This window comes from Melospiza georgiana, chromosome 26, assembly GCF_028018845.1.
Source record: "Melospiza georgiana isolate bMelGeo1 chromosome 26, bMelGeo1.pri, whole genome shotgun sequence".
NCBI lineage: Eukaryota > Metazoa > Chordata > Aves > Passeriformes > Passerellidae > Melospiza > Melospiza georgiana.
The window spans coordinates 3,052,537-3,073,462 of record NC_080455.1 but is presented as its reverse complement, the minus strand read 5'-3'; the positions used below and the strand labels follow the sequence as shown (position 1 = coordinate 3,073,462).

The 20,926-nt window shown below is 54.6% G+C and overlaps 1 protein-coding gene across 2 annotated transcripts in view; it reads right to left on the bottom strand.

Annotated features, from left to right (window-relative positions):
• Positions 1 to 20,926, bottom strand: part of CSNK1G2 (casein kinase 1 gamma 2) — a 43,016-nt gene that overhangs the window by 6,600 nt on the left and 15,490 nt on the right. For both annotated transcript variants that reach the window (XM_058040653.1, XM_058040654.1), the window contains exons 2-5: positions 7,423 to 7,919; positions 1,429 to 1,469; positions 861 to 930; positions 413 to 561 (exon numbers count right to left, since the gene is read on the bottom strand). In XM_058040653.1, coding sequence (XP_057896636.1) covers positions 413 to 561; positions 861 to 930; positions 1,429 to 1,469; positions 7,423 to 7,609 — 447 coding nt within the window. In that variant the 5' untranslated portion in view covers positions 7,610 to 7,919. The remainder of the gene's footprint in view (positions 1 to 412; positions 562 to 860; positions 931 to 1,428; positions 1,470 to 7,422; positions 7,920 to 20,926) is intronic.

Below are 20,926 nucleotides of genomic sequence, written 5' to 3'. Positions count from 1 at the left end.
GATAAAATCCTTTCTTCTATTTTTCAGTATAGTTTTAATATAATATATATCATAAAATAATAAATCAAGCCTTCTGAAACATGGAGTCAGATCCTCATCTCTTCCCTCAACCTCAGACCCCTGTGAACACTGTCACAGACACACAGCAAGATGCTCTGGGCACACTGAGATGCTCTGGGCACACTGAGATGCTTGTCAAGGCTCAGAGAGGGGCTGAGAAGGGTGGAGAGCTCTCCTTCAGAAGCGACCAGGTGAGCCAGGTTGGGTTGTGCCAGCATCTTCCCCTTATTCCCCATGGGATGCCCGTGCTGCCTGCCCATGGTGCCCACACACCCCAGGGCAGCCAGGGGAGGTGCAGGGCTGCAGAGGAGCAGTGCAGGACTGCAGGGGAGCTGTGCAGGGCTGCACTCACCAGCTGGATGGCAATCATCAGGACAGTTTTGAGCGTGAAGGTTCGATCACACAGATCAAAGAGATCTTCCAGGCTGGGTCCGAGCAGCTCCAACACCATGGCGTTGTACTTCCCACAGGGGCCAAAGTAGTAAACCTGAGGAATTCCTTCTGCAAGAGACAGAGCAGGGGCTGTGCAGGGCTGCAGCAGGGCCAGGCTGTCACAGCCATGCCACTGCAGGGGGGATGTCCTGCACAGCCAGCCTGGCTCTGCTCAGAGCAGCTCCATCTGCATCCCTGACTCTGCTGAGGGGTGGTGGGGGGAAATAACTAAATCAAAAGAGATCAAAGATGAGACAAGGCATCTGTGTGAAACCCTGTGGAGCAGATGGGCAGGAGCTCCAGCTGGGGTGAAGTTGCAGAGTCACATTTAGGAGAAGCCTCTCTCCCCAGCCCAGCCCTGCCCGTACCTGCATTGCCGAGCTGTTTGTAGAACCGATACTCCAGGTGCAGCTGGGGGGCCCGGGATTTTATGGGTTCCTTGGAGGAGAGAAAGGAGAACAGTTAAGTAGGAAGCAGGATGTTCAGGGGGTCTGGGTGTCAGACACATCTTTCACATGCTGGCAGGAGCTGGACTGAGAGCATTTGGGGTTGGCAATAAGTGGTATAAAATGGAGATGAAGCCTCGGGGGATGATGAGAGAAAATCAGCCCATATGGGAGCCAGATCATCTCATCCAGAGAGGGAAAACATTAATGGGATCAGGTACCAGTGGGGCCACCCTCTGTGCTGCTGGCACTGGCTGAGCACAGCACAGGTCATGGTGAGGGATGGGAGAAGCAAGACTCAGCTCTTCCCTGCCCAGACCCAGATCACCCCACCTGCAGTGATGTGGGTTCCCATCAAATCCCAGCACAGCCACCATATCCATCACATCCCAGCCCAACACCATGGGAGAAAGGGCAGAAGCTCCTTCCCAATGGCTGGAACATCCCCCACCCCACCACGGAGGAACTCCCTGCTTTGACAGCCACTCACCAATTTGATAGCTACGTATTCATTTGTGTAGAGATTCTTCCCTGCGGGGAGAGACACAAAAAGGAGATGAAAAGCAGATCCTGCATCACCCCTACCACACATCCACCGCTGTCCCTGAGGGCAGCTGGGCTCACAAACATTCTGAACAGGTTCTGCAGCTCCCACAACACCTGAAGGAGCCTCAAGGCACGAGCAGGAGCAGAATCCACTGTGGGGAGTTGCAACATGCCTGCTAATTATCCCCAGGTGGGGAGTGTGGATTCCTCTGGGATGGGGAGGCTCCTCGGGCTGGAGCCAAGGCTGGTGGGAGGGGGCAGCAGCAGGGAGGGGACAAGGCTGAGACTTGGTGCTCCCAAAGGGGGAGGGGGCTATGGAGGGATGGCCGGAGTTGGGGGACACTGAGTTATGGCCAGGGGGACCCTGCAAAGGGTGGCGGGGAGGAGAGACACCCAGGAGCACTGGCACAGCTGGCAGCGCTCTGAGGGCACCACAGGCAGGTGGGAATCTGTCCCCCAGGGCTGGGGTCACTCTGGGAATGGCAGATACTTCTATGTGTGAATGAACCTCATCCCTGGGGATGGTCCTGCCCACCCAAGGGCACAGGGGAGTGAAGGAGCAGACCCATGGCATGGCCCAGACTGTACAATGAGGTGAAGGCTGCAGGGAGGGCACAGGGGAGTGAAGGAGCAGACCCATGGCATGGCCCAGTCTGTACAAGGAGCTGAAGGCTGCAGGGAGAACCCAGGGGAGTGAAGGAGCAGCTGTGGCACCCAGCACCCTGTACAGCACCCCCAGAGGGCTCCACAGGACTTTGCACACCATAACCACAGGAAGGTTGAGCTCAGGGTGCCTCCACATCCCCCCAGACCAGGAAAAGGGGACACAGCTGGGAAGCAGCAGCACAATCTCTGTCCCAGCCCACAAAGGCCAAGATTAAAGGTGTGCAGGAACAGCTCTGAGTGCTCCCTGTGCCTGCAGGAGCCCGGGCAGGAGGGGGTTAAGGGCAGCAGGGATCCCCAAGGCTGCCATGTGGGGATCTGATGGAGCTGCATCTGTCTCCTCGGATTTTCTCCAAGCAATTTGCTCAGGGAACAAGCTCCTCCTGGCCTAAGATTTCATCTGCTCCCAGGGCTGCTCTGCACCTGAAGCAGCCATAAATCCTGGCTGGGTGACATCAGAGGCAGCTGCTGAGCGCCAGGATTACGGGAGAGGGATGAATGGGAGATATTAATGGAGCAGCTCCTCCCAGGGATGGGCTCTGCAGCCAAGGAGGGGCTCAATCCTGCTGCCCCCCTGACCCTCTCCCACCCCTGGGGACCTCTGCCAAGCCACTCTGTCTGCTGCTGCTTCTGCATAAAGCAAATCCCTTCACAGAGATTAGGGAGGAAGGGATTTGGGAGGGAGGGAGGGAGAGAGGAAAGTCTGGTGAACACAGCGTGTGCAGATGCAGGGGTTTGTCCCATCACACACTGACACTTCCTGGGGAGCAGGTGGGACACCCCCAGACCTGTGCATGGCTCCACGGGGCTCTACAGTGCAATCTGAAACAATTACTGCTGCCTTCAGGGCAGCAACGTGGGATCAGAGAACTCACAGCTGGATTTTCCCTGAGGTCAGGCAGGATTTGAAGGGGGAAAAATGTAACATGGCAGGAAAACTGCCAGAGGCACACTGCAAAGGGGACTCAGCAGGGATGGAGGCAGGAGAATCCCCAGCAGTGGCATCTGTCCTGTCCCCATCACACAGTGGTGGCACTAAAAGCTACCAGCAACAAGGCTCTGGAGCTGGCAGCATTCTCCCAGCCCAAAAATGAGTCCAAATAATTTGGTATTCCCCTGGTTCAGCCCTTCCTAGGGGAGCTTGGACACAGCTGATGGACAAGATGTGAGCAGAGAGGGTATGGACTGGTCAAATCACCCCTCTCTGCTTCCCCTTTCTGAATGAAAAAAGGTGCAAATAGCAGAACTGGGGACTGGGAACTGTCATGAGATTCATAAACCAAGAGAAAAGAAAAGCAAAGAGCAAGGAGGGAAGATCCTTCCATGCCAGGGAATTCCCCACTCCAGCTCCTGGAGCCACCCTCTCTGCCCCAGTGCTCCCAAGGGGACAACTCTGACACCCAAAATGTGCCAGAGCCCAGGGAGTGGCAGGGAGGACTGGAGCAGGCAGGACTTGCAGCACAAAAGGTGCTTGTGAAAGGAAATAAAAGAGAAAAGTGGTGAGATGGGTGGCAGGAAGCAAATATTTGCACTGCAGGGGCCTTTGCCCAGCCAGAGGTGCCTCCAAACCCATCTGGCAGCACCTGCAGGATCAGAGAGGGATCAGAACTGAGGGCAGGAGCAGCCAGGCTGTGTTTAGAGCAGGAGCTGGCTCTCTGTGCTGCCCCTGCCCAGGATTTGGCAGCAGAGCCCAGCACCTGCTCCTGCACATCAGGAGGAGTGGGCTCAGCTCTGGCTCCCAGCTGGGTCCCATCCCAGCAGCTCAGAGCCCGGGATCACAGAAGCTTTAAGGTGGGAAAAGACCTTTCAGATCACCACTGACCATCAGCCAGCAGCACCACCATGTTCACATTAGCCCATGTCCCCAAGTGCCACTTCCACACCTTTTTGAGCACTTTGTGGGTGGTGACTCCACTCCTACCCTGGGCAGCCTGTTCCAATGCTTCCCAACCCTCTCAGGGAAGAAATTTTCCCAATTTCCAATCTAAACCTCCCCTGGCCCAGCCTGAGGCCGTTCCCTCTCCTCCTGTTCCCTGGAGCACAGCCCTGGGCTGTCCCCTCCTGTCAGGAGTCACAAGGTCACCCCTGAGCCTCCTTTTCTCCAGGCTGAGCCCCTTCCCAGCTCCCTCAGCCTCTCCTGGGGCTCCACACCCTTCCCCAGCCCCATTCCTGTCTCTGGACATGCTCCAGCCCCTTGCTGTGAGGGGAAAAGTGAGCACTGAGGCTGCCCCTTGCTCTTGGCACAGCACTGTACTCATGGTGGGCACCTTTGTGGCTGTGCCTGGGCACCAGGATGGGGATTTGGCTGTGCCTGGGCACTGAGATGGGAATGTGGCTGTGTCTGGGCACTGAGATAAGAATTTGGCTGTGTCTGGGCACTGAGATGGGAATTTGGCTGTGTCTGGGCACTGGGATGGGAATGTGGCTGTGCCAGGGCACTGAGATGGGAATTTGGCTGTGTCTGGGCACTGAGATGAGAATTTGGCTGTGTCTGGGCACTGAGATGAGAATTTGGCTGTGTCTGGGCACTGGGATGGGAATGTGGCTGTGCCAGGGCACTGAGATGGGAATTTGGCTGTGTCTGGGCACTGAGATGAGAATTTGGCTGTGTCTGGGCACTGAGATGGGAATTTGGCTGTGTCTGGGCACCAGGATGGGAATTTGGCTGTGTTTGGGCACCAGGGTGGGAATTTGGCTGTGTCTGGGCACTGAGATGGGAATTTGGCTGTGCCTGGGCCAGACTGGGACTGGCACCACGTCCCTGCACTGCCCAGGATGCCAAGGCCAGCAGGGACAGGGAGAAGCAGGATCCAAATGCACAGCCCTGGCAGCCACAACTCCTGCCCACGTCATTCCCCTTCTGGCTTGCCACAAATGCCTGATGCCAATTGTTTTTTTTTTTAGATTTTATCTTTAAACAGATCACTTGATTTTGGACACCTCCTACATGAGTGGACATCTGTCTCTACCTGGGGCAGCTGGGCTGAAGCACCCTAAGGACAGATCACCACGTGCCCCTTGGTGGGGTGCAGAAATAAGGCAAAGTGGTCCCTTTTTGGGGAAGACAATGTCCCCTTCCTCCCACCCCACCACTGGGAGATGGAAGATCACCTCCAGGTACATTTTTTCAAGATCTCATGGCCTTTGTTATGAGAGCAAAAAGGCCAAAGAAGGTCTGGGAGCTTTTAAATACCGAGCTGCAGTTTGGCCTCTAAAGCCTTGAGGAGTGAATTCTCTATTCCCAGGGAAATCTGAGTGCCCAGCAAGAGCTGAGGAACATCCCTGCTCATGCCACCACTTCACAACAGGAGCCCTCTGGTCCCTTGCCATTCATGTGCAGCTGCAGGAATCCCTAAATCCTGAAAGCATTCCTGAGCCCTGATGCAGTCTGGAGGCACACCTAAGGAAGAGAGATGTGATTTTAGGAGAGAAGCCACATAGCTGTGGTGATGAGATCCCGTGCTCAGGCCTCTGGCATGTTATGGCCAGGCACTGCAGGGTGTGACAGAGCTGAAAAGCCACGTGGAGGGACTGGAAGCTTCTCTTGCTGGTGGCAAGGACAAACTCTCACTGTGACAATCGACCACTGTGGAGCCCTGGAGCGAGAGCTGGCTGCTTGTCCCTGCAGCCAGGAGCAAACTGAGCCCAACTGCTCCCAGGTCCCTGCAGCAACCTCCCTGCCAGATTGACAGACATTGCTCAGATCCATGTCACACTCGTGTCCCCTCACTGAAAATGAGGGGGAGGAAAAGGCAGGGGGGTCACAGTGACCCCTCAGCACTGAGAACAGCAAAGCAACACAGCCCCAGCCTCCTGCCAGGATCCAGCTCACCCAGAAACACAGACCTACTGCAGAATGCTCAGCGGCAAGCAAGGAAAAGGAGGTGCAAGGACACAGGTGGAGCCTGCACAGCTCAGGGCTCTCTGGGAGGCACTGGCAGCAGGAGTGGCCAGGTCCACCCAGGGAACTGAAAGGAGCAGCTGGTGCAGCAAAACCCCCTACAGCTCTCCTTCCACAAGCCCTGGGTCTGGAGGAAGGCTCAGAGCTCCTCATGACAGCAGGACAGAGCTGAGCAGGGGAACTGCTGGGCTGCATTTCCAGCAGAGCGTTTCCCCAGCTCTGCAATTACACAGCAGGGAAGTGCGGGGAGGGGACGGGCGAGCCTGGCACCAGGCAGTCTGTCACACAGGGCAGAGCTGACATTAGCTCCCCACACAGGGAGGGGGGACTGACCTCACCCCAGCCAGGGCTGCCACAGCTCCTCCCCAGGCCCATGTTCAGGGCAGGTTTAGCTCAGAGCAGGTTTAGTTCAGAGCTCAGTTTGAGAAGGCGCTGCTTAAAATATCACAGAGCAACAAGGCTGTGGCTGTGCCAGGCTCTGGGGACTGCCTCTCCTCCCTCTCCCCAGAGCACAAACCCCTTCCCAAAGCACTCACACCAAGCTGGCAGGGACTCCACCCACACATTCCTGGAGACATCCAGACTGTGCTGCTGGCACAGAGGTGCCTGGCCCTGCCTGATGCCAAGCGAAGGGTTAACAGCTTGCTGAAAGTCTCCAGGGACATTCCCAGCCCTGGGAGAGGAGCAACCTCCCCACTCTCCAAACAGGAGTTTACTTGAGGAGTTTCCTGATAAACTTGGTTCAAAATGGAAAATGACTATGGAAGATGCTTGGGTTTTATTCCTCCTTTTCTCTGGCCTGCACAGAATTTCAGGAGTCTCTCAAACAACCAGTTTCAACAACTGAAGAATTTATCCAGGATAAAACACAAATGGAAAATCTAGATGTTTGTTCCAGCAGAGTGAACATCCCTCAGGCCCCCATGCTCCATCCCCTGTCCTGAGGCACAGTGAGAGGGCAGCACCCAGAGCCAAGTGGGGTGAGATGTGTGAGCCCACAGTGGCATCTCCTGAATCCTTCCCCACTCAGTGTTCCTGGATTTAGGGACACCCAGATCTCCATGGCCACCACTGCTTACAACAGACAGATCCAGCCTGCAGTGCTCTCCCTAGCAGACCCAGAGAGCAACAGGCACAGGAGGAGATGGGAAACACCTCTGCAATGAGTCCTTTGGGCTGGCATGGGCCTTGGCAGATCAAACACAAATGGAGGAAGAGGAACAGAACAGGGGCAATGCTTCCACTCCGTGTGCCCAGTCAGCACCCCTGTGCCCATGGCCACAGGCTGGTGCAGGAGGAGGATGCCAGGGCAGTGCTGGCAGGAGTGGGTACAGTGAGGTACAGTGAGGACAGACATGAGGACACCCTTCTCACCTAGACGGAGCTCCCCGAAATTGCCGCATCCAATCTTCTTGCCGACGCGGAAGTTGGGACCCACCATTAAGACTCCCGAGTTGGTTCCAGCACCCCGGCCTCCATGACCACTCCTTCCTCCACCTGTCTTGGACATTCTTTTACCTTCCTCCAGCTCCCCTTTCCCTCCTCTCTTATCAAAATCCATAAGTTTGTGATACCCCGGCCTCTCCACGGTTACGCTGCTGCCATACAAATCCCAGAGCTGCCGAAAATGGAAGGGTGAGGAGGACACAAGCAGGGTTCCTCTTGGTTAATACAGCATCCCGGGGAGCGCTGGGAGGGTGGGGGCTGGAGAACCAGGGGCAAGAGGCCGTCCAGGGCTGCTGGGCTACTGCAATGTCAGTGCTTCCCAAGGTCCTGCCAGGACTGGCATCATCGCCGCTCACAGGGAGGTCTTTGGTGGAGAGAACATCCTGCACACAGGGTCCTCCCAGCGCAGCTCCTCGGCGTCCCAGCTGTGCAAAGAGAGAGGCACAAAATCAGGGTGAGAAGGCTGAGGGTAACAGAGGGCTCTGGGTTCCTCAGAGTCCCTCCAGCACCTTCCCTGCAAGACAGGTAATTGCTACAGCAGTGACAGTGCTGCAGTTGAGGGGTGGCAGAAGCTGGGATAAACATCAGGTCCCAGAGAGCCCCATGCCTGAGACGTTGGTTTAAATAAACAAATGAATTTAAAAAGCTTGGTCAGCTGGAGGTGAAATGGTTGATGAGTGGCTCCATGTTGGAGCCAGCCAGGAGTGATGTGGGGACAGAACTGTCCCCATGGGGAAGGGCTGCTGGCAGCTCCTGGAAGCATTCAGAGGCACCAGCCAGGGACTGTGGGAGCCCCCAGGAGCAGGGGACACAATGAACCCAGCATTGTGGGGCTGCCCATGGAGTGAAGATGATTTCACCTGGCTGGGAGGGTCCCTGTGGATCCAGAGGATCCTGTGCCAGCAGCCCTGCCCAGGACACCGTTCCTGGGGAACAGCCACACTCAGGGCACCCACCACAGCCCACCTGGGCTGGGGAAACACCCACTTGGCAAACAGGACCCTGATAACATCCCACTGCCTCCTCCTCTGCTCTTATCAACCAACCTTGATTTTCATTGCAAAGCTGGGAGCGAGGCCCCTTGGCTGTGACACTGGCCAGAGCAAATGATGCTCATGGCAGCTTGTTTGCTCAGGGTGCAGCACCTTGCCTGCCTTGTGTGCTCCCAGTGAGGCTGCTGGAAAGCCCCCATGCTGCTGGTGGGGTTATCTGGGTTCCCCTCCACAAGCAGCAATCAGCTCAGCCCCCCAAACCAGGGAGCTCCTTCTTGTGTGCACAGCCCTGCTCATGGCTGGATGAGGTGACCTTTAAAGGTTCCCCCAACCCAAACTATTCCATGATTTCATGGCACTGGCTCCACACACATCCCTGTGCAAGCCCAACATCACCCAGCAGGCCAACCAAAGCCTTGAGTCCTTCTGGACACAAGACTGGGATGAAAAGAACCATGGACCTGCTCTGTGCTCCTCAAGGAACCAGGTGCCCAGGAAGGAACTGTGCTCTCCCTCCCTGCACTGGGGAGGTCAGGCTGGGTTCCTTCTCACAAGGAGGCAGAAAAGACAGTCAGGAAACTAAACATGGACAGAGGGGATCAAACAGGATCTGGGCACATGAGAGACCCACACCTCCTTTTCTCCCTTGCTCTGGTTTTGCTCCCAGCTTGACCCTTGCCATCCTTCACCTGGCCCCCTTCCCATCTCTCTCTGCTCCTCTCCAGCCCCTGTGACAGCACTGAAAGCTCCCAAGAGCTCCCATGGCCAGCACAGACTCCTGCTGACCCCCTGGGTTATCCAAGCAAACCCCCCCTCCAGCTCCAGGAAATGAACACACTGCGAGCTCTGAGGCTTGGCCAAACCCCGTAAAACTTTTTATTTGCTCTCAATAGCTATTAATAAAAAAAAAAAAAAGAAAAAAAAAAAAAAGGCTTCTCATGCTCAGTGGTACACAGAGGGAAATGTGGGAGCTCTAAGAACAACCCAGGGAAAAAAAGACACCAAAGCCAGAGCTCAGCAGGAGGAAGGACTGGCTGTGTAAGGGTCCAGGGGCAGGACAGCCCCTGAGGGGGGCTGACACCAAATCCTCCCTCTCCTCAGCACCCTGGCACACTGCCACTGCTCCCCAGGAAGGACCAGAGCTGCTCCAAGGGCGCAGAGTGCTGGGATGCCACTTGTGGGACCTGCCTGCTCAAGTACAGGAGAATAAAGCTTTCACACACTGTGGGAACCCCGTCCCACCCCCATCCACCACCCCTAGAGCATCCCTAGAGCACAGCAGCCTGGCTGTCTGAGGCCACAACACACCAACAACGGACACCACCCTGCTGCACGAGGGAAACTGAGGCACGGGGAGCCCTCCATGCCTCCCAGAGCTGGGCAGCCCCGTGCTGGCTGCTGCCCTGCTGCTCCCTTCCCCCAGAGCGTGTCCGTGCCAGCAGGAAGCGCGCTGGGAGCGGCAGGAGCAGGGCTTCCCTGAGCTTTGTTCTGCCCCAGCCCCGAGCACGCCGGGCCCACACGTGACATCCTGCTCATTCTTCACTGCCCCGATGGTTTCCGCTCCGGGTTCAGCACTTGGGGCTGCCCTGGGGAGCTCCTCATGCCTGTCCCACCTCCTCATGCCTGTCCCACCTCCTCATGCCTGTCCCAGCGCCTCATGCCTGTCCCGCCTCCTCATGCCTGTCCCACCTCCTCATGCCTGTCCCACCTCCTCATGCCTGTCCCACCACCTCACGCCTGTCCCGCCTCCTCATGCCTGTCCCACCTCCTCATGCCTGTCCCACCTCCTCATGCCTGTCCCAGCGCCTCATGCCTGTCCCACCGCCTCATGCCTGTCCCGCCTCCTCATGCCTGTCCCACCTCCTCATGCCTGTCCCGCCGCCTCATGCCTGTCCCACCGCCTCATGCCTGTCCCGCCTCCTCATGCCTGTCCCACCGCCTCATGCCTGTCCCGCCGCCTCATGCCTGTCCCGCCTCCTCATGCCTGTCCCACCGCCTCATGCCTGTCCCGCCTCCTCATGCCTGTCCCACCGCCTCATGCCTGTCCCGCCGCCTCATGCCTGTCCCACCGCCTCATGCCTGTCCCGCCGCCTCAGGACACCAAACCGTTCCCTCACAGCCTCCTCCCAGAGCAGGCAGCTCACACCTCGGCATTCAGGGAGCTGCTTTCCCAGCCACAAGGGGAGCAGCTGGTGATGCACAGCCCTGCTGCAGCTCCATAACCTGTTTTCCTTCTCAATCAGAGCTTTATGCTCAGTCCCAGGGGATCCCAGGCCCAGACTGTTTGCACAGAGTCAGGCGGCCGCCAGCCAGAGCTCAGGGAGCTCCAGTCCCGGCGCTTGGGATTATTTTCTTTGAAGAGTTATGGGCCAGCTCTGCAAGGGAATTTCAGACAATGAAGTGAGGCAGAAGGGAAAAATTCAATCCTGTTTCCTGTGAGCACAAGGGAGACTGTGCTGCCCTTTCCCAGCCCAGACAAACGCAAGGAGCAGCTCTGGTCCTGCCTGTGGAGCCTCAGGAGCTCTCCTGGAGGGGCCCAGCCCCAAACTCCAATTTCAGGCAGCTGGGCCAGATTCACACTCAGTAGACCAGAGCCCAGCCCCCCGTGCTGGGACTGCCATGCTGCAACTCCCCCTTTCCCAAGCTGAGCAGCAGGAAGTGCCTAAACCAAATCCATGTGAGTCAGGGCAGTGATGCTCCCTCACACTCTGCCCACCAGCCTCCCCCATGGATGAGCCAAGGTCCCCTGTGGATGAGCCAAGGGCTGGGGGGAATTGATTTTCTCATCCCAGGAGTGCTGAGGAGACACAGTGGCTCCCTGGACCTCAGGACAAAAGCAGGACCCACCTCTGTGCAGTGTCAGTGACTGCTCAGGTTTTCCACCCCGTGCCATAGAAGGATCACTGGCCTTTAAAATTGAGAACAACCTAATTAGAAACAGAAACTTTTGGTAAAATCCCAGGACTCCCACTGCTCCAGAGCAAAAAAAAACCCCTGTGTTTGTTAAAACACAGCAGCCTTTGGACAGGCAACAGGGACCCAGACCTGACCCATCCTCCCCAGGCAGCAGCACCGGGGGGGCAGATTCCCTGTATAAAACTGATTTCACAATGTCCCATTTTGCACAGGAATCCTCTCCCAAAAGGTCACAGCGAGGCAAGCAGCCTCAGGAAAGCACCTTCTAGGCTGGATTTGCTGGCCTGGAATCAAATCTGATGCAAGATGAGACTAAGAAAACTTGTTTCTTTCTTTGGGAGGGAGTGGGATAAATAAAGAAAAAAAAAAATGAATTGTCCTGAAATTTGGCAGAAGAAATTCCAAAGCAAGCTGTGGTCTTAAAGCAAATAAGCAGTGCCCTGTCATGTCTGCAGTGCCAGGGATCCTGCAAGGGAAACAAACTGCAGGCAAATGCCTCAGCACCCCAAAACAGAACCTGAGAAGCACTGGAAGTGCCATAAAAATGGGGCAAGCCCACACACCCTGATTCCCAAAGAGGGAGTTCACAGTGCTTTTGTTGAAACATTGGGTCCTTTTTCTTTGCCATCTGGTTTTAAGCAGGTCAGAGCTGCTCCAGTCACATTTACAAGTTTTTCCCTGCAGATGCAAAGGTGAGAAAAGGGGAATTGGGGTTGGGGGGAGTTGGTTTTTTTCCCTTAAAAAAAGAAAAGCTGCAGCTCTAGTGCTCCCCCTTGTCTCTGTGACTTGGACCAAAATATCAAGGCTCGGGAAGTTCCTGCCCACATTTGCAAGTATAAGATGCTGAAGAGTTGTATTTTTAAGAATATTTTCCCTGTAGAATGAAACCCTGTGGCTGCTGAGAAGACACTTGTACAAACCATCTGGGACACATTGTTCTCAGCCCTTTATATGAACACACACACCGTGTTCCTGCCCAAAGAGGTTACAGCTAAACGGGGCAACACAAAAGAGGAGAAGAAGAGGGAAAAAAATAGCAGCAAGTGGCTGGGGAAGGTCAGGGACAGGTCCATGGTGCTGCTTGGAACAGGGTTCAGGTGTCCCTGAGCCCTGGGTGCTGCTCCTTGAGCCCCAGCAGCCTTTGGGATGGTTCTTGGAGCTGCTTTCCCCATGTTCTCTGCACTCTGTGAGCACAAGGGAAACACAGCTGCATCCAGATGAAAGAGAAAGGAAAGCTTCTTGAGAGCACAAAGAGAAAAGCCCTTGACACTCTGCAGCTCCAAGTACAGATCACTGCCAATTAAAGGCTAAAAATAAGCACAAATACCCCAATGTCCCAAAGGATGACCCATCAGCTGGCTCCCAGTGCAAAAATCCAGACCAAAAAGCAACCAGTGGCCTTACACAGCTGAAACCAAATCCCAATAATTTCTAAACGTTAAGAGGCTGAGCTTAGAGGAAGATCAAAAGTCTTAAAGCAAAAACTTAAAACATCTTTAAGAGTGAGCTACAAATGGTCCCAAATGATGTCTGCAAGGGTTTGTTGTTAAACACAAGTTCCAGCCTGCAGAGCTGCAGCCAGTCCTGCTTGTCACAGAGCAGGGCAAGCTGTGCCACACAGGTGTCCCAAAGGTGTCCCAGAACAGGGGACAGCCTCAGCAGGTGTCCCACAGGAGCCAAGGGTTGGGTCACATCAAGGTTCTCATCCATCAAAGTTCCCAAATCCCTCCCTCCAGGACTGATCTCCATCCATTCTTTATCCAGTCTGTGATTGTGTCTGGGATTGTCCCAGCCCATGGCAGGACCTTGCACTTGGCCTTGTTGAACTCCATGAGTTTGGCACAATCCCACCTCTCCAGGTCCCTGTGGATGCCCCATCCCTCCTCTCCAGCTCCACACAGCTCTGTGTCACCAGCAAACCTGCTGAGGGTGCCCTCAGTTTGTTGTTAAACACAAGTTCCAGCCTGCAGAGCTGCAGTGAGCCCTGCTTGTGATGGAGCAGGGAAAGCTGTGCCACACAGGTGTCCCAAAGGTGTCCCAAAATGGGGGCATGAAAATCCTCAGCAGGCTTCCCACAGGAGCCAAGGGTTGGGTCACATCAAGGTTCTCATCCACCAAAGTTCCCAAATCCCTCTTTCCAGGACTGATCTCCATCCAGTCTGTGTTTGTGTTTGGGATTGTCCCAGCCCATGGCAGGACCTTGCACTTGGCCTTGTTGAACTCCATGAGTTTGGCACAATCCCACCTCTCCAGGTCCCTGTGGATGCCCCATCCCTTCCCTCCAGCTCCACACAGCTCTGTGTCACCAGCAAACCTCAGTGCCACTGTCCATGGCACCAGCAGGGATGTAAAACAGCACTGGTCCCAGTACCAACCCCTGAGGAAACTACTGGTCACTGCTCTCCATTTAGAGAGTGACCATCCAGCCAGTTATCCACCAAGTGAGCACCCAACAGGCTCCTGAGACATCTCCTGAGCTTCCTCCACCCTTGGACACTCTCCTCTGAGCTGGGCACAGCAGCTGGACAGGCTGGAACTCAGCTCCATGGATGTGCTGTTTGGAGGAAACTCATCCTGATCCCACAGGGAAGTTCCCTCCATGGGTTTGAGAGGCAGAGGGGCTGTGCAGCCCCTGGAGCTCACTCCACCTGGGAGCTCCACCAGCAACAGCTCCAGTCAGGGGAGATTCAAGCAAATCAACCAGGAGAGCAGAACATTCCTTATGGCAAGGGAAGGCTGGCTTGTTCTGGCCCCATTTCCTCAGGATCCCTCAGAAAACAGGAGTTTCACTGCTCTGAGGAGCTCTAGGAACCTGGTGGAGATGGGAGCTCTGGATGTGAGCATCTCTGAGCTGTGCTGACCCTGTCAGGGTGCACCACTCTGGGCACAGCAGCTGTGGAGGAGCTGGAGCAGCAGGGCAAGGGGTGAAAGGGCCTTTATCCATCCCAGGAACTCCCTTACAAACCAAGCAGTCCTGGAAGCAGTCACTTTCCCAGCAGTTTCTGCCAAGTGCAGCCACAAGAACATCAGAACACCAGAACACAGACTGGGTTCAGAAGCCTCCTCCTGCTCTCCAACCCTTTTTCCAGCCTCCAGCGAGGCAGGAGCCAGCACAGCTCTGTTTACTCCCCTTGCTCCTTTGTAGGATGGTGTTGGTGTCAGCACAACAGGAAGCTCCTGTTCAATAGTTTGTCACTGAGGTGCTCATGCAGGGCCATGGGGGAGCCCTGCCAGCACGTGTGGCTGCTCTGAGAGCTGGGGGAGCCTCAGAGCTCAGCTCAGGGACTCCAGAGCTCCTGGCTCTGCCACCCCTTCTGTGGTGATCTGGGTGTGCACTGAGCCCCTGGCCCTTCACATCCTGCCTGTTACACTGGGATAACTTCCCTGCATCCACCTCCTCCATGTGAGATCCCTGGAGAGATGAAAACCTGGCTGCTTTTCAGCTTCTGAATGGTGCTGAGAGCTCAGCAAGTCCCCCCTGCCTGCTTCAAGGCATCTGCAGGGACAAGAGCCAGGAGTGAAGGAACAGCTCCACCAGGCAGGAACAGCATCCTGTGAACCCCACCCAGCCCAGCTGAAGGAACAGCATCCTGTGAATCCCACCCAGCCCACCTGAAGGAACAGCATCCTGTGAACCCCACCCAGCCCACCTGAAGGATCCTGTGAATCCCACCCAGCCCAGCTGAAGGATCCTGTGAAACCCACCCAGCCCACCTGAAGGAACAGCATCCTGTGAAACCCACCCAGCCCAGCTGAAGGATCCTGTGAATACCACTCAGTCCAGCTGAAGGATCCTGTGAAACCCACCCAGCCCAGCTGAAGGAACAGCATCCTGTGAATCCCACCCAGCCCACCTGAAGGAACAGCATCCTGTGAACCCCACCCAGCCCACCTGAAGGAACAGCACCCTGTGAAACCCACCCAGCCCACCTGAAGGATCCTGTGAACCCCACCTAGCCCAGCTGTGCTGCTGCTGCCTGCACACAGACCAGGGAGTACCCAGTGGTCACAAATCCCCTGTTTGGATCCCCACAGAGCAGCCCCCAGCCCACTCCCCTGCCCCTGCTGTGCCCCTCACCACCAAACACAGACCCTGGGTCATCCATGCAGTGCCACCAGGCTGAGTCATTGATGACATGGCAGACACAGCTCTGTCACCACTGCCACTGCACCAGCAGTGTCTGAAGCACTGACAGTGCTGGCTGGTTTCCCTCTCAGCAAAAAAAAAACCCCAGCATGGTTTCACTCTGGTGCCCCAATATTTACAATTAAGAAATCTGCATGGGCAGTATGTCCATATCATGCTTTTCTTCCATCCAAATTCTTTCTTGAAAAGAAGACAGGAATAAAGCTGAGGCTAATGTTTCTACCAGAATTTCTTCTAGTGCTCAGAGGCAAAAAAAAAAACAAAAAAAAAAAAAAAACCCAACAGAAACAACCAACCCACAGAAACCCTGAACTGTGGCAGCAAAGCTTTTAATCCAACATGATCCCAGCACCCTTGTTCCAAACCTCTACTCCCTTCCTGGCTTCCCAGCTCTTTGCAGTGAGGAGAGAGGATCACACCCAGCTCCCAGAGTGGGCACAGGGCACCCTGGGCACCTCCAGCCCAGCCAGTGCCCCATGGGCAGGATCTGGCCCTCCCCTTGCATGGCCCCAGGGATGGACACAGCCAACAACGCTCCCAGCACCAGAATTAAAACCATAAATCCACTCTCTGAGCAAACAATCAGACACACCATCACCTCCAGCCACACAGGACAAACACAAGTGACTGCAGCAAACGAGGCAGGAACGTGCTGAGCCTGGCAGAAGTTACCACATGCAGGTACTGCCCTGCTCCCAGCACCTCAGGGTTTCACCCAGATATCCATCCCTGGCTCTCAGCCACATCCATGAAACATCCAATGCACAAAACCACAACGTAATAAATAAATTTAAGAAAATAATTTAAAAAATAATAAAGCATTTGGTTGTTTCCCTAGAGTTAAGCTGTGCTGTGAAGATGACAGATTTTTCTTTCTGGTTTCCTACTCCAGCTCTCATGTCTATTAAACTTTTCTCTAAATTAGAAATGTTCTCTTGTTACTGGCTATTCCCTTCCCCAGGAGACCTTTATCACATTGCGAACTCTGGTCAGCTCTAAACCTACAACAAATCAAGCTCCAAATTGTTTCAAAGTTATTTTCTCCTAGCCTCTGAACCCAAATATGGCTTTTTAATAGATTGCTATGAATTTTTTTTTTAATGTTTGTGCCACACCATTCCCTCTGTGAGGGAGCTAACAATGAAGAGAGCAGAGTTTCAACAAGGCAGCAGGGAAATGCTTCTGCTGAAGGGGTGTCCTGCTTCCCACTTTGGAGACTCCCCCACAAACAGATTCTCACAAAACACCAGTCATGATTTGTGTGTGGTTTCACAGAGATCTCTAAAGGACACCAGGTGATATTCAAACCCACCAGGCTGTCTTAAAAGCAAAACCTCAGCTGTTCCTCAAGCTCCTGCAGCCCAAGAGCTGGGAGTGCCCACAGACCTGGAGTGTCCCCTGCGCAAGGGAATGAAAGCAAAACTCAAACTGTTCTCCAAATACAACAGAATTAAAAAGGAAGTAAAAGATGAAGGCAGATCACCAGTTTTCAGTTTCCAACAAAACCACAAGGCACCACTCAAGAGCTGGTGTGATTTCCCTAAACTGGTGAGATCTTAACCCAAAAAAATTCCTCCTCTGGAGATGAGCACAGATGGGCTGCACCAGCCCTGTGCCACAACACCCCTGGAGCAGCAGCTGGAGAATTTCACCCCAAACTCCCACCACAGCTCAGGGGGGATGAGGAGAATCCCTGCCTGGCAGCAGTGTGTGTGCACAGTGTCAGCTTTCCAGCAGCAGGTCAGCAGGAGTCATTTTGCACCCAAAAATATCTGAGGAGGAACCAGGCTCCTCTTCAGCCAACAGCACTGGGACTGTTGGAATATTTGCTCCCTGCACATATGAGCAGAAAGAAATCAATGTGCCATGGACAGTCCAAGTGCAGAACTCAGATCCTCAACAGCCAAATTCAGAACAACCCAGACCTTCATGTTTTTGAAACCAGCCCACAGAGTAAAGACACTCCTAAATCTCTCAGCAGCCACAAAAAAAACCCTCCTGAAGCATCTCCACTGTCATGAGCTGCCAATTCACTCCCAGCCCAATGCACAATTTCACTCTTTTCCTTGGATCCTCATCCAAAGCAGCTACACCTGGATGGAAAATATTAAACTGTGCTCCACCAAGGAGCTGGAAATGCCACGTTGGAAATTTCAGCAGCAGCACAGGAACCAAGCAAAAAGCTGAAAATACTTCTCTAGGAAAAATAATAACAGTAAATACACACATGCTAAAATAAGACCAGATCTGAAAACTGGTCTGGAAATAACAAACCCAGCCCAAGTCAGACAAACCTATCCATGAACCAAGTGCCCAAGAGCATTGATTCACCTTTTTGGGTTCATCAGGCACAAATTTAAACTTCCAGCTGCAGAATTCATAACCAGAAAACACAGTGAAGCTCTACAAGAAATGACTTGAAAGGAAGCAGCTTTTTGGTTGACTTTACAGACCCCACAAAAGGGGGGCTGTAAAGTCATTTTTTCTAATGTGACTGTGCCCAGCAAAGCCAGGGGCAGCCCTTTCCCAGTTGTTGGCCATGTCCATTTTGGGATGCATTCCCCATGTGGGATCCACTGCATAGAAAGAGGAGGAACCAAAGCACTGTGGGTGGTGGGAGTGCAAACCCCTGGCTGCAGGAGGGAGTCAGGGAACAATTGGTACCTGATTTCCACCTTCCCACCCAGCCCTGCCATGATGCCTCTGGGATGTCACCATCACCATCCCTACTCCATGACCTGTATCAGCCATCCGCAGGGCTGCTGGGCCAGGAAAAGTTGTGGCATGGAGCTGGAGGATGTCAAGGTGAGCAAATGACCCAGCTCCAGCCCACTGCCTGTGCCAGCAGCACTCTGCTGTCCCTGCTCACACAGGGGACAATTTCTGTCTGGGGAACTGCAACTTGCTGTGCTCTTACCGTAAGAGGAAGGGCCCAGGGAGCAGGCAGGTAACCAGAGCAGGAAACTCCTTCTGAACAACAAATTGCTTTCTGCCCATGCAGCAATTCTGCAGAATCTCTCACCAGTCCAGCGCAGAAAAGGCCAGTCAGGATGTCAGATTGGTTTCGGTTTTACTAAGCCAGAGTTTGTAGCACCGGAAGAAAGGAAGTTCACTATGGACAAAGCTGAGTCCCTGCCTGGGAGACCTTAAAAGGAGAGCAGAGTCCAGCTCCCAGTGCTCCATCCCTTCCCCTCTGCTCCATCCAGTCCAGCTCCCAGTGCTCCATCCCTTCCCCTCTGCTCCATCCAGTCCAGCTCCCAGTGCTCCATCCCTTCCCCTCTGCTCCAGCATTTCCGTGGGACACGTGCAGCCACCCCAGCCAGGATGTGACGCTGCTCTGGAGCCCCTGCTCGCCATGGCAGGAGCTGGACACACTCAGGAATTCCTCACACAGCCCCTGACTCACTCAGCTCAGTGGTCTCAGCCCTCAGCCCCACACTCACCACATCAGGAGCTGGAATCACTCAGGCATTTTTCACACAGCCCCTGACTCATCCAGGGGTCTCAGCCCCCTGCTCGCCACAGCAGGAGCTGGACAAACTCAGGCATTTTCAGGTATTTCTCACACAGCCCCTGACTCAGCCCTGTGGTCTCAGCCCTCAGCCTCCACTCACCACAGCAGGAGCTCAGGCCATGCCCATCTTGGGATGCACTGGCCACTCAGGTATTCCTCACACAGCCCCTGATTCAGTCCAGGGGTCTCAGCCCTCAGCCCCTCACTCACCATGGCAGGAGTTAGACCCACTTGGGCATTTTCAGGCATTTCTCACACAGCCCCTGAGTCAGCCCAGTGGTCTCAGCCCTCAGCCCTCTGCTCACCATGGCAGGAGCTGGACACACTCAGGCACTTCTCACATGGCCCCTGACAGTCCAGGGGTCTCAGCCCTCAGCCCCCTGCTCACCACAGCAGGAGCTGAACCCACTCAGGTATTCCTCACACAGCCCCTGATTCACTCTAGTGGTCTCAGCCCCCTGCTCGCCATGGCAGGAGCTGGACAAACTCAGGTATTCCTCACACAGCCCCTGACTCAGCCCAGTGGTCTCAGCCTCTCACTCACCATGACAGGAGTTAGACCCACTTGGGCATTTTCAGGCATTCCTCACACAGCCCCTGACTCAGTTCAGGGGTCTCAGCCCTCAGCCCCCCACTCACCACATCAGGAGCTGGACCCACTCAGGCATTTTCAGGCATTTTTCACACAGCCCCTGACTCAACCCCTGGTCCCAGCCCTCAGCCAGGTCTGGCAGCTCTGCCACGGGGTTTTCCATGTAAATGAAACAATGCACCCCCAATGCTGTAAGCTCCAGGGAGACACTGGATCCTAATTAAATCCATGCTGCTGCTGCTGGAAAACCCAGCTGCAGAGAGGAACCAGCTGCCTTCCAAAAGTCCACAGCAGTTGGCCAGCAGAAAGGTCTTTACCAGTCCCAGGGCTTCTGCTTCTCCTGCTCCCCCATCCATACATTTACCTTTACATTTTCCAACCAGTCCCATCCTGCCCAGTTCTTGTACAGACTCATTATCACAAGCATGCTCATCTTGGGAAGGAGCCAGCAAAGATTTCCTTTCTAGTCAAGATCCAACATTGCTTTTAATCCACTCATGCCCAGAGCATAAAGCCCAAGATTCAGCTGCTCCACCAACACCAAATCTGAGAAGTTTTGGAGCAGAACAATCCAGGCAGATCTGACACACTGGGAAAGGGCAGGTCCCCAGTGCTCACCTCCTGCAAAACCTGAACTTTGCTTTCATGCCTGGAAACTCTCTGCAAAAGAGGCTTTGCCTGCAAACAGGGGTCCAAAATCTGTATCCCAAATCACGGTTTGTGCTCACCCTGGGAAGCAGAGAAGCCCAAGGAGAGCTCCTGAGCACAGACTCCAGAGCCCACAGCACCTTCAGGGCAGGCAGCCCTACCCTGTACCTCAACCTCTGCCCCTGGATGCTGTGGGAAAAAATACCCAAAGTCTTCACAGCTCATAAAAGGTTCCCTTTTCCTTCCCTGGGAGGTTGAATAAGAACATATCCAAGTGCCTGCCTGCCCTGCAGGACCATGGGGATGCAGCCCAAGGGCAGCTAGCTGATGAGGGATGGGAGCTGCATGAGCACAGCTGGAACAGGCATGGCTGAGCCCTCTCCATCCCCTGCTCCACAGAAGCTTCTAGAGCAGATTTAGCTTCAGATTCAGGTGGCAGCACTAAGACTTCCCTGCAAAGCCTTTCTGTGAAAGGGATGATCCTACATGTGTCACAAACACACAAATTCATCACCACCACATCACCAGTCTGGCCATGACAGTCACTGTGCTGGGCCACAAGAACCAGGCGAGAAAGCTCTGCTTTCAGGTTTCTGAGCAGGCAAGTTCTTCTTCCACCTCCT